Here is a 15,972-nt window from a genome sequence, read left to right on the forward strand (position 1 = left end):
ATATCCAGAGGGTGGATCCAGGGGTGGATCCAAATGTCAGACCCAGGGGTGGATCCAGATCCTTTCTGGAATGGACTGTACCATGGGAGCTTCCAAGGGCTTTTCAAAATCCCTAAAGCAAGTGAAAATCCTTCCTCCCTTACTGCTCAAAGGCATTACCCCATCTTGCCTCTTCCCCCTCCCTTGCCTGCCTTTTCCCTCTGTCCTGGAGTTTGGTAAACCTCATAGTCCTTTCTGCCCTGGGTTAAGGGGTGTGGGGGAGCTGGGCTCAGCTGGGGACAGGGACACCAGCAGCACACCTGCTCCTGGACTGGGCAGTGTGGGAAGAACCACTTTCCAGCTGCCCTGTTGATGCTATCCCCTCCCCAGCTGAGCCCAGTCCCTACTCATCCTGGCTGGCTCTGGAGCGTCCCTGCCTCTGAGCAGTAGAGAAAACAGCAGCAGCAGGCAGGGGAGGGGGAGGGGCGAGGAGGGGAGGGGGCATGTCTCTAAGCAGGAAGGGGAAAGGAAAGGGAAGTTTCACGTGCTTTGGTGACTTTAAAAAGTCTGCAGTGGTCTGCCTGCACTGGTGGGGGCCAGAGGAGGCTGGCAACAGGGGTGCAGCTACCCCTGCAGTGCAGGTTGCTGTTCCCAGCCCCCACTTTGGGAAATCCTGGATCTGCTCCTGGCAAGACCTTTTAAAATGGGCAGGTGAAGCTAAGTTCTGGACTGCTGTTTAGAGAGTGTCATTTATTATGATTTTATTTGACTACTTTCTCTGCTTTTATAATGTATATTGTTTATTATTGCAAGATGTCCTGAGCCTTTTTTGGAATAAGGGCAACATATCAATCCAACTAATACATAAATCAAAGTTAATCACACAGATGGGGAATTACCTCATTCAGCGTGAAAGCAAAGCTCAGAGCAATTCCAGTCTCAGCTACGGTCAGGGCTGGATACAGGCACGGGTGAACTGGGCGGCTGCCCGGGGTTCGGACAGAAAGGGGGCCCGAAAATGGTAATTTAAAAATTCTTATCATCATTGTCTCTGGCAAAGGGGGGCCTGATACTAAAAGTTTTTCCGGGGCCACCACGGGTCTAGGTACGGTGCTGGCCAAGGGTGCAGGGTGGTGTGCACTGTTGGGTGCATGCACACAGTTCATGAGAGAAACCCAGAGATTTCAGATAGGAATTAGAAGGATTTTAAAAGCATCCTATCTTGTGGGCTTTCTGAGTTCTTTGCAAGGAAAGCATGGCACTAGTATTTTTCTGTAGTCAAAAAACAATCGAAAGCTGAGAACTGGCCTTTTTGGAAGGGTGCCTGGAAGCTAACGAGGACTGCCTCGAGCCTTAAAAAAGACTGAGAACAGCTGCTCTAATCTTGGCATCTCCATGCCACTGCACGGGACCACGGTGCCCCTTATCTCCAACCTGAATGCTCAAGAGTGCATCTGACCCCAGACCTTCCCCCAGTTCAACCAGCTGCTTTTGTTTCAAGGGAGGAGGAAGGATGCTGCTGGAATAGCATTGCCAACCTTCCAAGACTGCCCTGGAGCCTCCAGGAATTAGATATAAATCTTGAGGAGACTGCTGAGAGTCACCCAGGAGATAAACAAAATACATATTAAATGTCAAATCCAATTTATATGGCAGTCCAGTGGGTTTTTAAAATGTAATAGTAATGTGCATTTGCTTTCCTGAGTACAGTACAGTCCATCAGCCATTAATGCCGATGCATCATGTGATGAAACCTCCCCAGAGTTGGTAACTCTAGCAGGAGTCTCTCAAACACCATCACCTGCCTGCAAACCCACCCTTCAGCAATCTCCCCCCTTCTTCCTCTCACAAAACTTTTTCCTCCTTCCCCCCCGCCCCAAACAAATCCCCTTTGCTCTTCTGTCCAGCCTTCCCCCCTCTTGCAAATTCACCCCCGACCCTCTGTGCCGTGCCCTGGAGCAGGGGCTTACCGGGTAGGGCAGATATGGAGGGGTTCGGCGGGGGAGTGCCCGCCCGGCTGGCATTGTTGCTGCCGTCCTGCCCGGGGCTGCTCTCAGACCGCAGAAGTGGCTGCTTTGGGGACCCGGACGGCGAGAGGGTCGGCGCATCACCCATTGCCACCGACTCCTCCCGCCCGGTTTCACTTTCACCGGATCCGCCGGCTGAGGCGCGGGCCCGCCCCGCGGGGCAGGGGCAGCGTCCATCCTCAGTACGACGGGCCAATGTGGCTTTCAGCTACACGAGGGCTATTCCAGCGGGGGGCAGCCCCTGAATCCCTTCCTCAAGTAACCCAGCCTAATAGGAGCCCGAAATATGGAGAGAGGGCATCCTTTTGCAACCTGAATTAAGGAAAGGGCAAGTTATTTTGCACCCCAAATTAAGGAAAAAGCAAATAATCTTTCACCCCGAATTAAGGAAAGAACAAATTATTTTTCACCCCGAATTAGGGAAAGGCCAACTTTCGTTGCAACCCGCTTTCCACGTGCTAGTACAGGCGACCCTCGCCCCGCGTTCCCGTACGCCCCGCGAACGGGCACTGCAGCCCAGGCCCCCGCGGCTGGGGGAGAGGGCACGGCTGCTCTCGCGACAGCGGGAGCCCGGGGGCGGCAAGCGCGGAGCTCCGGGCTCCTTGAAGTGTATTTACGAAGCAGGTTTGGCGTTTGTGACTATTTGAAATCACGAATGCCGAACCTGCGAATAGGGGGTTTCCTGTATGACAGCAGGCGGTGTCGCAGCCCGGGCACAGCCTACAATTGCAGCCGCTTGTACAAAAGAAAAGACAGACAAGGTTTCTTGATGCAGGAAAAAAAAGTACTTTCAGGGTACAGGTAGTGGGGCAAGAGGAAAGCTTCAGGGCTGAAGCCATAAGGAAAAACAAATGTTAACAGTTCAACACACGCACAAAAAAGATGTCCAGACGGGCTTATCTGCACTAAAGGTTGGCAAGATCTGTTGTTGTTGCTTTAATCAATAGATGACTGAACGTGGGGCAGCTAATGCACTTCTGAAGACTCGCCAAGCCTTGGTCCCAAGCAGCGCCATAGCAAGGAGGGGAGGCTGAGTGGGACAACCACCCTGGGCACCGAAGAGAATGGGCGCCAGCAGGCGCTGCCCAGCCTGGGAGGGGTGTGGGACAGAACCGTGAGTGGCTTGTTTGGCGGGGTGCGGGAAAGAGGGCTCCTGCTGCTGCGCGCACTGCCGGGCAAGCATGGGGGGGGCTCTGCCCCCTGGACCTGTGCACAGGGTGAGGGTGAGCTGCTGCTGCAGGCTTTGCCCCAGCTGCCAAACTTCATTGCTATGGCACTGGAAGCTGGGTTACTTTGGTTCATCTGATAAAACTTGTTTAAACAAGGCCTTGGATCTTCAGAACTAGGCAGAGCTTCCTCATTCTCATATTAGTTAGTGTTGCAGTTGCCTGGAGTGACTTGTAACAAGAATGACTTCCAGCACCTACTAATTGGGCAACACCCCAAAAGTACCCGCTGCTGCTGTACATCTGTTTGAGGATGGGGTGTGCCTATCTGTTTTTCAGCTGGAATTTGTACCTGCAGTGGTAAGGTCCTTACCTCCAGTGAAGGACTAAAATAATAGCTGGAACTAACATTTCAGTAGCTTTTCCTGTGGAGACTGTTCGTGGGGTGTCTGCTTTTGAAACCAGCTCTTTTGCTGACACACATGCAAATTCATGCAGGAATTTTGGCAAACAAGGTTCTTTGGGTCAATCCAATATCTTTTGTTAGAGCAGCTCAAATACTGTAGTTGGAAAAAATTTTCTTTGCAAGCTTGCAGGTACAAACACCCTTCGTCAGGCAGAGGAAGTGTCTGCAGGTGGTGTGTGCTCTTTCTGGATGGAGACCAACTGCTGATGCTTCCTCTGCCTGACAAAGGGTATTTGTACCTGAAAGTTTGCAAAGATGACTTTTTCCAACTGAGTTGGTTTAATAAAAGATACTAGATTTACCCAAAGAACTTTGTCTGCCTGTGTACTTAGACCAACAAAGCTACTATAGCCCTGCAGGAATTTTGAGCACTTTGAAAAGACACTCATTTTTTTTTTTTTTGGTAAGGAACCATTTTTTCACTTTATTAAAAAATACTGTGGAATTTGTCAAAATGCTTTGGAAATTGGCCATTTCTGTAAACAAAATGTTCTGATTTCAACATTAAAATGTTTTCTGTAAGGATTCCATTGTCTGAAAAAGTGGGGACTGTAAAAAACCCACCAAAACTGCATATGAAAAGCATCTCAAACCAACTGTACACAGAGAAGTGTCCATGGACCTCCTGATAAAATACGAGTGAACAGAGAAGGGAGAAGTACTAAGACAACTGAAATTAAAAAAGCAAAGAAAGCAACTGAAAAATGAAAGCAATGACTGAAATGAAGCCTCCACGCCAAAACAAAAACCACAAGAGCTGACATTTTTAATATACAGAGGTGTTAGACAGTAATATTGAAGCCTTACCAATGTATGTCAGTACGGCACCATAGTACCCATCCTCCCAGGCCGGCCGCACCGTGGGAGCCCAAGTTCACAGCCCAGCTACTTCTAGGACTCGTGGAGCAACCCAGCATCTCTGGGTGGACTCCTGAGACATCAAGTAACATGGGAAGCCCTGGAGACATTTCCGGCAAGGAAAGCACCATTTCTAAAAGTTTTCAGCACTTTATTTTTTTTTAAATTCCTGCCTCTAGGGGAAGTTCATCATTTCCAGATTTGCTTAATTACCATTTAAACTTTTTTTTTGGAATTTCTAGTGGGAAGAGAATGATGTGCCTTTCTGATCAGCACGTCCCTGTCTCGGTGTGTATGGCTCACCGCACCCAAGCCTAGCGTGTGTGTGTATGTACTACCCAGGGTTAGCTGTGTGTACGTGTACTTCAGTGTGCGGCGGCAAGGCGCGGCGGGAAGCGAAAGCGAAAGCGGCGCGCTCCCGCTTCGTCCGTCGGGGAGCGGGATGGAGGCCCGGGGCGCCGCGGCCTTGTCCCGGGGGGAGCCGGCCTGGCTCCGCCGCCGCCACCGCCGCTCCAAGTCCGACCCCGGCGTCCTGTGGAAACTGCTGCCGCCGCCGCCCGTGGAGACCCCGGACGTGTGCAGTGTGCAGGTGGAGAGCCCGGGCGGCCCCAACGGCAGCCGCCGGCGCAGCGTCTGGGGTAAGCGGTGCTCGAGCGGGAGAGGCGCTGCCCAGCGCTGCCCTGAGCCCACAGCTCACAGCCCCTCTGCTGCTGCTAGGATGCCGGCCCCAGGCTGAGGGGCAGCGAAACCTTGGGCAAGGGCTTGCGCCGCCCCTCCCCCGAGCAGGGCTGTGAACCATACGGTGCCACCCCGTTGGCCAGGCCCTGGATCCGGTTTGGGCACGCAGCAGTGGGGCGGCGGGCCTGATCCGGCTCCTGGAGCAGCCCCACACCGCTTCGCATCTGACACACCTGCCTCAGAGGTTTCCCTTCTGTGCCCAGTGTCCCACCTGTGCTCTGGTTCCTGCCCTGGTCTCCCTTGCTCCCAACTCTTCCCTCCCCGCTCTGTGTCCTCTCCACCTTCCCCTCCAGCTCCTGCAAGGTCCCTCTTCTCATGCTTGCACACACCACACATGCCAGGCATCACAGCTGCTTGGTGGGTGAGTGTGGGTGGCGGGTGTGTGCTGAGGATGTTGTCGGGTGTCTGGGAGGAGAGATGTTGGGTGTCTCTAGGGGAGACTGTCTCTCTGTCCCCCTGACATTAGCATTTCACTTGCCCATCCTTCGAGGAGAAGGGCACCTCTAGCTAACAACTCGGAAGGAAACTGGACATCCCACCCAGGCAAATTATAATTTGGGGGCTCAGGCATCTTTGAAGATCTGGTCCCTGCAGCTCTATTGAGGCTGCCTATCAAAAGATGTCAAGTACTTTCAGCTCCCCTTGACTTCAAGAGAGTTGCGGGTGTCACCCCCTCTGAGCACCGGGTCATTTAGCTACTCAGGTTCAGGTGTCCTGGTTCGAATTTGTTTTAATCTGACTTCATGATCGCTTCAGTTCTTTATGTGTTTCATTCATCAAAACTTCTCTGCTCCTTTCCTTTTCAGACCACTGTTCTCACCTTTGGTTTTGGAGGCGGATTGCTGGAATAACCACTGCTGTGGCTGTGATTCTCCTCTTGCTGTGGTATAGCTGGTGTAAGTAAACTTTTGAAGATAAGGAAGCTGTTGGAAGGGAGGGACTTCTCTGACTCTGTCTCTCATACTTATCTCCTAGCTTGGGGTCTTCTGGGTCGTGGTACGACAGGAGAAGCCTGCTAGTTACAGAGCCACTAGCTTCTCCCGCAAGTTCCTGTTGTTCTGATCCTGCTCTAAGATCATCTCCCGTGCCTCCTTCATCTTCTATTTTGTGTCCAGCTGGCACAACAAAGCACCAAAAGTTGCTAGTGAATGAAGCTTTTCCTGTTTGTAACATAACCTTGAATTCTGTGGGTGCTGATGGGATTTGCCAGGAAAAGCTTTCCATTCATTCAGAGTCAGTGGGCAAGTGGGCCTTTTGAGTCCTTTTTGTGTGTAGCACTCAGAGCAGTTCACGTTCAAAGAGTTTAAGTGTTCCTTACTGTTGGCAGGCATTTTGATTCTGAATCCACAGATGGGATTGCTAGGTGACCGTACAGTGCCCTCAGTCCCACAGCTGCCACCTTGCCACGTCCCACCATCGTCCCTTTAGACCAGGTGTTTAAAAGTTCTCTTGTGGGTCTGGGCCTGAGCCCCACTTTAACATTTTATCCATCAGGTTTATCCCACAGTCTCAAATCTCCAATATCCTGGAAGCCTCAAACAGACCCCACATTTGCCAAAATATCCAGTTTCCTGCCTCTTGGTACCCAACCAACTATTTGTTGTGAAATTTCAATATAGAAGTCAGTAGCCCTTTGCCAATTAATAATTTGAGGAGAGAGCAGCATAAAATAAGCATATTGTTAACATAAGCTAGAGCTGGGGTCTCAAAATAGATGCTCTGCAGGCTGCGTACAGCTCATGGAGGTGGGTCATCCAGGCTGTGGGCTGGACTTGCCTGGTGGGGCTCATAGCTGTGACTGCCAGAGCCCTTTCAGTAGTGGCATTAATCCTCATACATCTCTGAAAACCCTGGTGTCTGAGATTGGCAGCAGAGGAAAAAGGGGGTGAGCAACAGCAGTGCTAAGTGTCTGGGCTTGGAGCTGCACTGAAACAATGGCTCTAGCAGCCGTGAGGATTAATGCCATTGCTGCCATTTGTTGGTTGTCCAGCTCTGTGGTCCAGAACCAGCCTGCAGAGCCCAAAAGGTGTCATACCCCTGAGTTAGATCCTACTATTTTGATTGCATGGCATTATTCCGTTTCATATGTAATTCAGTACAAGCCTAAATTTTTTTATATACGGGAAGCTCCAGCAAAATTTCCTGTTTACTGCATTGTTGCAGAACCAAAGCACTTGGCTACAGTCCTCAGGGTTAACTTGGAGTAAATGGATAAATGTCAACACTTCATGCTAATATAATAATGTTTGCTTCATTCCACATAAAGCACCTCCCAGATTGCCACACATCGAGCCATGCCCTGACGACTGGCTGTATTATCGGAAGAAATGCTATTATCTCTCAGAAGAGCAGGCAGACTGGACTTCTAGTCAGAACTTCTGCTTTGCACATGGAGCTTCCCTTGCGGTGATTGAAAGCAAACAAGAAATGGTAAGGTTTCTAATACCCCCTTTATCCCTAACCATTCCTGTAATTTCATCACTTTTTCCCTGAGCAAACTGAAATCCAGTTTATTGTGTGACAGAGATGTGTATCCATGAGAAATGGACAATATGAAGTAGAGGGCAGGAAGATTCAGACCTAGAACATTTGGTGATAAAATATGCTTGGGAGTCCTTTTTAGCTCTTCTTTGTGGAGTAACCCTAGAAAGGTTAATTTCACTGAGGAAACATTATTTTCCGCATCTTCTTTGTTTAGCATTTCATAATGAATCGGATGCGCACGAGAGACTTCTGGATTGGGCTGTACAAGGAAGGAGATGCGTTCCACTGGCTAAGTGGAGAGGTGCTTGACACGAACCTGTGAGTTCTCTTTTGGACCTACCCTGCAAGGGGAGACTCAGGACATAAGGTTTACCTAAATGCAAGCATGTCCTGCTTTAATTGCACTGGTAGAAATAATGCAGCAATATTTAACCAGTGTGCACACAGTTAAACTGTTATAAAAGTATTTATGCTGGACTTTCTATCCCCTTGGGGGAAGGGGAATACTCTGTGGCTGTATAAGGTCCCTTTATACTGGTGTCACTACTTCGACTCTAGGGTAGATACATTAGTATCTCTCTTTTAGTAAAAACCACACCACTAACTAAAATAACAATGTCACTACAAAACCTGGCTGTAGTGAGGACTGATGCTGTTGTTCCCCTCAGAAACCCAGGCTGTTGACCACTGAACTGTTTTTATACATTGCCAAGGAGCAGCACATCTTTTTAGTTATTTGGAGAAGGAGGAAAGTAAGATATCAGAATAGTTTCCATGTTTGCATGTGTGAGAAGAGCAAAGGAAAAAACTTCATTATTGCAATTGAGTTACTTCATATTTCTTTTGGATTCATGAGATCGGGTGTGGAGCCATCTATTTGGTTGAATTTTGCCACCTGCCTTTTATTTGTCTGTACACATATTGGGTTCTTGTGGTCATGATAGCATTAAGTAATTCCTACACAATCCTACTAGACGATAGAGGAAATTGAGCCTAGCAGAGGGGCAAAGCTGTCCCTTTAGCAGGAGTTACCTATATGTAATATTGGAAATACCTTGAATTTACCTGCCACATGAGTCTTGTGAGTTAAGCACTCACCAAACCACACAAACAAGGGCTCCCAACACTTGCCGAGGTCCCAGAAGCCCCAGTGCAAATTGTGCAGCCTCCTCAAGCATTAGTTCAGGTGATTTTTTTCTGCCAAATTGGTGATCTGCTGCTGCCTACAGCTATGTCTCTCACTATTCACCCAAACAGACCTAGCAGAAAAGCTTCTCTACAGTCTCAGAGAGAAGAGGACAGTGCTACACTGATGACACTTCATACTTTTATGGTTTCCTGGCAGCATTTTGGTGGGCTTTAACCCTTCTACCCAACTGAGGAGAGATTTTGGCTCATTCTTTCATGTTCAGCTCTGTTTTTTAATTGTGAACTGTCATTCCAGACACACCAGTAACTCCAGTAACCTAGCAACCCATTCTGTTGTGCTCCAATCTGTTTTAGGACAGCTTGGTAGTTTTCGTATTTGAGAGAGATGGCAAAAACCTCACATTCGGTCCTCCTCAATTCTAAATTAAAGTAATTAAAATTATTCTGTACATCTTTCTCCCTAGCTTTTTCGGGCCGAGTGGTAAGCAATGTCAGCATGGAGCTTCTGACATTTACTAATTTTTGCCTTGGATGTTCTATTCTAATTACTGTCTTTTTTCCAGATTTTATGTAAACATGTCACATCATGAAAACTGTGGCCATACAGCTTTATCCTCCATCTCTGCAGCAAAGTGCCGGTTAAAAAAGAAATGGCTGTGCAGCATGTCTCAGCTTCAGTCCAGCACACTTTCCCCTTAGGATACAGCTGGATATGTGTAAATCTGTTCACTTTCTTCACATGTGGATCTGTGGGTTAGAGTTCACAATATGTGAATATTAAAATTCTGGATCATGGTGTCAGTGGAGAAAACAAAGCCAGCAGAGAGGTGGGGGGTCCTGGATGAACACTCTTCCATATCAGTTGGATAATCCCAAGAACAACTTTTCCTACTATAATGGTGAGGCTATAGCTACTACTGCGCTGATAGGCTCAGAGGGTAGTTCTGTTGTAATGATATTAATTATAGCAGTCATGATACTGAGTGGAATAAAATACTTAAAATAACAAACCTTAGATATTGTTGCCCTATAAATATTTTCTGGTCTAAGCCATAGCCTAACTACATATATGGTGAAATAGATGAAAAAATCCAGGAAAAATGATCACTTATCTGAGCCAGCTCTAAAATCATATTTCTAGACACAGCATGCTAGCTGTTTATTCACAAAAAAGAATCAAATTTATTGGAGCACAAATTCAGCCATAGAAACGATGGAAATCCTCCTTGAGAACTATGGTGCAAAATAAATAACTTTTTATAGAAGGTTTTCTTGGGACATGTAAAATGACCTCAAACTGTCTGTGCGAACTCTATGACAAACTAATTATTGAAAGAGGAAAGATTTCTACTTCCTCCCCCTTATCATCTTCTAATAATTGCCCAGATGTGGGCAATTATTTTGGCAAGAGGGGCTGCTTAATGAGTTTTGGTGAGCTGTTGAGAGCTACAAGAGTATCCCTGCTCTTTGACAGATGCCCTGGCCCTGGTCCCCATCTTGGGACTGGAAGTCCTGCTGCCTCCTAACCCCAGCCTTTGCTCCTGGAGGTCCCTCCCCTTGGAGGGGTGGGTGTGGAGTTTGTGGGGGAGCTGTGTGTGTGTGTGTGTTTGTGTGTGTGTGTATGTGAATGGGTGTGGGGGTGGGTGGCTATGGGGGGTTTATGAGGGGGAGTGTTTGTGGGGATGTGTGGGTGGGTTTGGGGTTTGTGGGGTGTGTGGAGGACGAGGGTAGCTGGGGTGTGTGTGGGGGATGGGTGTGGGATGTGTGGGGGGGTGTGTGTGTGTGTGTGGTGGGGTGTGTGCATAGTGACCAGAGGTGCACAGGTGTGTGTGTGTGTGTGTGTGTGTGTGTGTGTAGAGGGAGGTTTTATGGGGGAGCGTGTGGGAGTGGGGTTTGTGAGGTGGTGTGGATGGATATTGGAGAGGAGTGGGGGGCAGGTATGGTGCCTCCCGTGGTGCCTCCCCATCACCATCAGCAGTTTGCAGCCCTTTGCCCACTTAGGACTTGCCTCTGCAGGAGCAAATTGGCTGGAACCTGGACACAACCTCGACCACAGCCCATCTGTGGCGCATCCTGCCATGGGGCTCTGGTGGCTCCGCAATGAGCCTGACTTTCTAGACAGCCCAGGTGGCAGCAGCTCCTTCTGGCTGCTGCTGGCCAGAGCCCCATGGTATCGGCAGGGACCTACACACCTCTGCTGGGCTTGCCCACCCAGGCTGAGCAGCTGCGGCATGGGACAGGAGCTGTTGCTCAGTGAAGGTGGAAAGCGGTCCCTCCCCCTCCTGCTGCCAGAAGTTCCCTGCTGCAGCTACCCAGAGCTTGCCATGGGCTGCCCTGTGTCTCTGCTGCCATCACCGTATGGTGGTACCACCATGTGTGTGCAAAAATGATATGAAGTTCAACATCAACCTAGAAAGCTGGGAGAAGCATGCAAATTCCTATCTGATTTGGAGGGAACATCTGGCACTGGGTGTAGCTCAACATGAATTGGCTTTGATCCTGGTGGAAGCAATGTGAGAAAGAGGAAAGCATGTTATAAATTTGGACTTCAACTCAGACAACATATGGATCTGTGAAATTTGTAACAAGCTTTGTCACTCAGATTGGGCTTGTCAGCCAGAACAGATTCATCAGGCATCTGACTCGACCTCTTATGTGTATACCATGATCTAGAAGAGGATCAGGCACTGTGATAGGAGTATCAATGTCGGAGCCTTTCTGGGAGTGGCTCCACCCTCCTGTAATGGGCCAACCTCCTGCTTACTCTCCTGCCATGCCTTGATCTTACTTGATTAGAAGATGGTTGTAATCAGCAGGAGGCTGCCCATTTTTTCTGCGCCCCAGTGACAGGGGCGCTACCTGCGGCTCCTTTTCCTCCCCTACACCGCAGCCCAAGCCTCGTAGATGGAGTTGACGTGGTTTGACCTGGGCCTTGTTATGTTCTGGCCCTCCTCTTTACTCCCGGGGCTCCTTGCTGCCCCCTTCCCTCTCGCCCTGGGGCTCCTCATTGCCCCCTCTCCTGGGACTCCTTGCTGCCCCCTCTCTTGTCCTGGGGCTCCTCATTGCCCCCCTCTCGCTCTGGGGTTAGGGCCACTGCACCCCACAAATGCTGTGCCCTCTCAGGCGCCAGGAACCCCCATGCTACTGGGGAGTCCCTATGAGGCCTCCTCCAACCCCTAACAGCCTCACCTGGTCCTCTGGTTGTTGGGGGGAAGGTAGCTACCGCCTCCCCACGTCGGGGCTGCTTATCGGTCGCCAAGGAGCGGCTCACCTGTGGTTGGACGTTTTACATGCGCTTGCCCCTCCTGCCACGACTTTGATGGTAATACCGATTGGTTCAGATGATTCGGTGCGTGTCGTCCAAATATGAGACTTCTTAGTGTCCTGCGGGTCCCGCGTTGATGAGGGCTCCGCCACCCCTACACCCTCGCCCGTTCCACCAGGTGGTGGCTGCCTATCAGAGCAGGCCACATGTCCATAGATCACTCAGATTGTCCATAAAAGAAATGCAAAGGTAAACAAAATGCTACGGCCAGGGGTTCTCTAGATCGTGGTGGCTGCTTCGACCCTCAGCAGACGTCCTCCGATATTCCCCTGTATGCCGTGGGGTTAAAACCCCTTCTCTAGCTCTCCATGAGCTCTTCAGTCCTCTCTAGGGCTCCTTGGAGCTACTCAGCTCCTCCTTACAGGAGCTACGGTTTCACAGCCAGTGATTGCCCCTATATTACAGTTTATATGGTACTCGGCCCTGGCTGGGTTCCCGCCGCTCCCAGACGGCTGCAAACAGTCCGCGGCCTTGCTGGACCCGCTGCCCGGGCTCAGAAGCCCTACTGTGGCTTACCCTTCCTCCAGAAGGTCCTGCTCTGTTGGAGGATGGCTTGCATCCGCTGGCAGGTACTCCGGATAGCTTCAGCTCCCCCACTGCCTCCTTCCGGTTCCGCCACGCCCCCGCTGGCCTGCGCCGGTGTCTCTTTTATGCCAGCCCCTCTCTCGCTCTGGGGCTCCTCGCTGCCCCCTCTCCTGGGGCTCCTCACTGCCCCCTCTCTTGCCCTGGGGCTCCTCGTTGCCCCCCTCTTGCTCTGGGGTTAGGGCCACTGCACCCCACAAATGCTGCGCCCTCTCAGGTGCCAGCAACCCCCACGCTACTGGGGAGTCCCTATGAGGCCTCCTCCAACCCCTAACAGCCTCACCTGGTCCTCCGGTCAAAACAGTGAACATAAAACATAAAGCCCCTGGGCTACAACATAAAAACTAGACCGTCCGGTCAAACAAAATCTACTCCCTACCAGAGAGTGAGGGAGCAGGGGGGAAGGAGGGCTCCCGAACCCCAGCAGGGACCAGGGGATGCTCTCACTGCCAGAGTCCTCCCCTCTGTCTGTCCAAGCTGAGTCCCTACTCCTACAGCTGCTGGAGAGGGACTGCCCTCCTGGCCTCCTACCTGGGCTTAAGAAGGGATAAGCCCTGCCCCTTCCTGTCAGCTGGTTTTACCAGTTGCCCCAGCAACCAGCAGCTGTGCAGCCCTGGTGACTGGCAGCTGAGCCTCCCCCTTTCTGCCACTAGGGGTCTCCCCAGAGCAGTCTCTGCTCTCAGGCACAGGGCACCTGAGTGCACTGCGACAGGCACACATAAAGTAAGCACACATATGGGCACATGTAAAACAAGCTTAAGACATCTTGGCATTCCGTGACTCAATGTTTAAGTGCTATGGGATACATTTAGCCTGTTTCTAAGGTCCTACTTGCACACTGTGGATGCCTAAATATGAGCTCTGGGTTGGGATTGTTTTAATTAGAGTTCTCAGGAGCTAGCATTTTCTAATGGCCATACCCCAACAAGTGCAGGTCTTTTTGAGTGCTTCCACTAGGAGCAAAGCTCCTTAGATGCCTACATTAAGGCACCATGCATTCTTCTGAAGTGATTCCTGTGGAGAAAAGAGAAGCAATGCAGCGCCTAGTTCTTGCCTATGATCTGTTGGGATTCAGAGCGGTGCTGGGAGGCACCAAAATGCTACCTTTGACCTTGACAAGGGAGTTGATAAAACCTACATCTAACTCACATTCACAGTGCTGAGCCCAGTGCACAGCTAGCGGTGTGGGTGTCCACCTTCTTCACCTAGTGGGTAGAGTACTTGCCCCAGAAATGCTTTCCAGGGACATGCCCTCACTACTGGGATATAAACTAGTTTGGGAGAGGGTAGCCTCCTTTCCCTGTGGTGAAACAGGATCACAAGGCTGTGACGAGTGTGAGTCATGGAGCTACAAGAAGAAAGAAACAGGAGCCTGTGTTTTGGCCTGGTGGTGGCAGCACTGCTCTAAGGCATGAGAGCCCTGGGTTCTGCTCTGTCTATATTTCACTTTAGGCAGCCATTGACTGAAAAACAGAAATAAGCCTGGCAGTAGAGACTGGAAACCTGGATGTTCCTCTCCTATGAGGTTGTAAGCTCCTTAGGACATAAATGGCCTGGTGAGTCAAGCCTTTTGCTGGGAAGTGGGAAATGCAGTTTCTTGCTCCCTCTGGGTGTAGGGAGTGTGTAAAACCTGGGTCTCCCACTCCCTGGGCAAGCATCCTAAACACTAGACTTGAGCTACATGGTACAGCATCAAATGCTAGGTAGTCATGGCTTTTCTTTGACTGCTTCTGGGGGCTTAACATGCAATTATGTTTGTACCTGGGTGTTTCTGTTCTATACCAGAGCGTAGGTCAGTGATTCCCATTGGGTTGGCCCTGGCATACTGGTGTGCCACGAGTGTGATGGAAGTGTTCCACAAGATCCCCCTATGTGAAGAGGTAAATGCTTTCCTGCCCTGTCTGGCACCCTGCACCTGCCCAGCTACTTCAGGGGCATTTGGTGTAGTTGTTTCTCTGGGAACTGCTGTCACTGCTGTTGGCTTCTGGTTGGTTGACTTTTGGTGGGCTGGCTGCAAAACCCCCCCAAAACTTACTGGCAAGCAGAGAATAAGGTGGGAAGCTCTGCAATCTTGGAGCATGGGAGGAGATGTGGGGGGAGCAGAAGTGGGGAGGGCAGAGGGGCAGGGCTGCTCAAAGCAGGAGGTGGGGTTGATCACAGATCAACTCGTGGCTCCTGCCCAACTGCAAGGTCACTGCTTCTGCCACCTTTGTGGAGGCAATGGGGAGAACGTCTTGAGGGCATGGAGGAGGGACACATATTGCCATCTGGGGAAGTCAGGAGGTCTGGGAACCCATGCATGCCTACACTTGTCATGGAGGCAACATGACAGCCCACCCACCTGTGGGTTCCAACAGAGTTCAAATGGGGTGGACCGAGACAAAGAGCTGGAAAGCAGTCTGCCTGTAAAGGTGAGAACTGTAACGAGCACTGGGGCATGACTTCCTGGCGCTGTCCCAGCCTGGGGCAAGTATTAGGGAAATCCTGGAGAAGGAGGCATTAACCATCTCTGTCTCCACCCCTAGCCCAGCCTGTCACTGCCTTGCCAAAAGGGATACGAAATGGTCTCCAACTCTGTTACTGCTCCTCCATGCCTGGAAGCCTGGCTGAGTGCCCAGACTGGGCAGTATCACTGGCCTGCCTGTCTCACAGTGAAGAACAAGGTGTTCTGTACAGGTGTTTCCCCTGCTCCAAAGCAAAACTGGGGTTTTGAGGGGAGACCCAGGAGATGATTCGTACTGAGGCACTTCCCACCTCTGGGTTTGAAGGCTCTGCTGCTGGGCTTCTTATTAGATACTGCAACAGACTGCAACAACAGCCTTCCAGAGAGGCCTGTGACTGTGGCAGCTACTGCTCTAGTGGAAAGGAAGACTCTTGCCAGACCTGGCTTTGATCTATTAAACAGCCCTCTTGTGTGATAACTGGTCCCAGTCTTGGTTGCTCTTTTGAGGTCTGTTCTCACTGAAGCCACAATCTTCCTCCCCCATCTTTGGGGACAGGGACCTGATACAGCTGTCTGCCTGCCCCTTCTACCTGCCTGCGTTTGCCTGTTCCCATGTCCTGGAGTTAGTGCTTCCTAGTATTCCCTTCTCCTATTTCCAGTATAGTCAATGTTTTGCTGAGGGACTGGATTCCTTGCTCCCTGGTGTCACAGTCTGACATAGGATTTTAACTTTTCAAATGGTATTGGGTAGTGAT

At 50.5% G+C, this 15,972-nt stretch overlaps 1 protein-coding gene across 1 annotated transcript; it reads left to right on the forward strand.

Moving 5' to 3' along the window:
• Positions 1 to 4,821: 4,821 nt before the first annotated feature.
• LOC149866586 (C-type lectin domain family 2 member B-like) lies at positions 4,822 to 9,882 on the forward strand. The gene is made up of 5 exons (XM_090043949.1): positions 4,822 to 5,134; positions 6,041 to 6,130; positions 7,501 to 7,664; positions 7,933 to 8,036; positions 9,431 to 9,882. The coding sequence occupies exons 1-5, from the start codon at positions 4,939 to 4,941 to the stop codon at positions 9,564 to 9,566; spliced, it is 690 nt and encodes a 229-aa protein (XP_089900075.1). The 5' UTR covers positions 4,822 to 4,938; the 3' UTR covers positions 9,567 to 9,882.
• Positions 9,883 to 15,972: the final 6,090 nt, after the last annotated feature.

This window comes from Crocodylus siamensis, chromosome 4 (assembly GCF_052110815.1).
Source record: "Crocodylus siamensis isolate JL-2025a chromosome 4, ASM5211081v1, whole genome shotgun sequence".
Lineage (NCBI taxonomy): Eukaryota > Metazoa > Chordata > Crocodylia > Crocodylidae > Crocodylus > Crocodylus siamensis.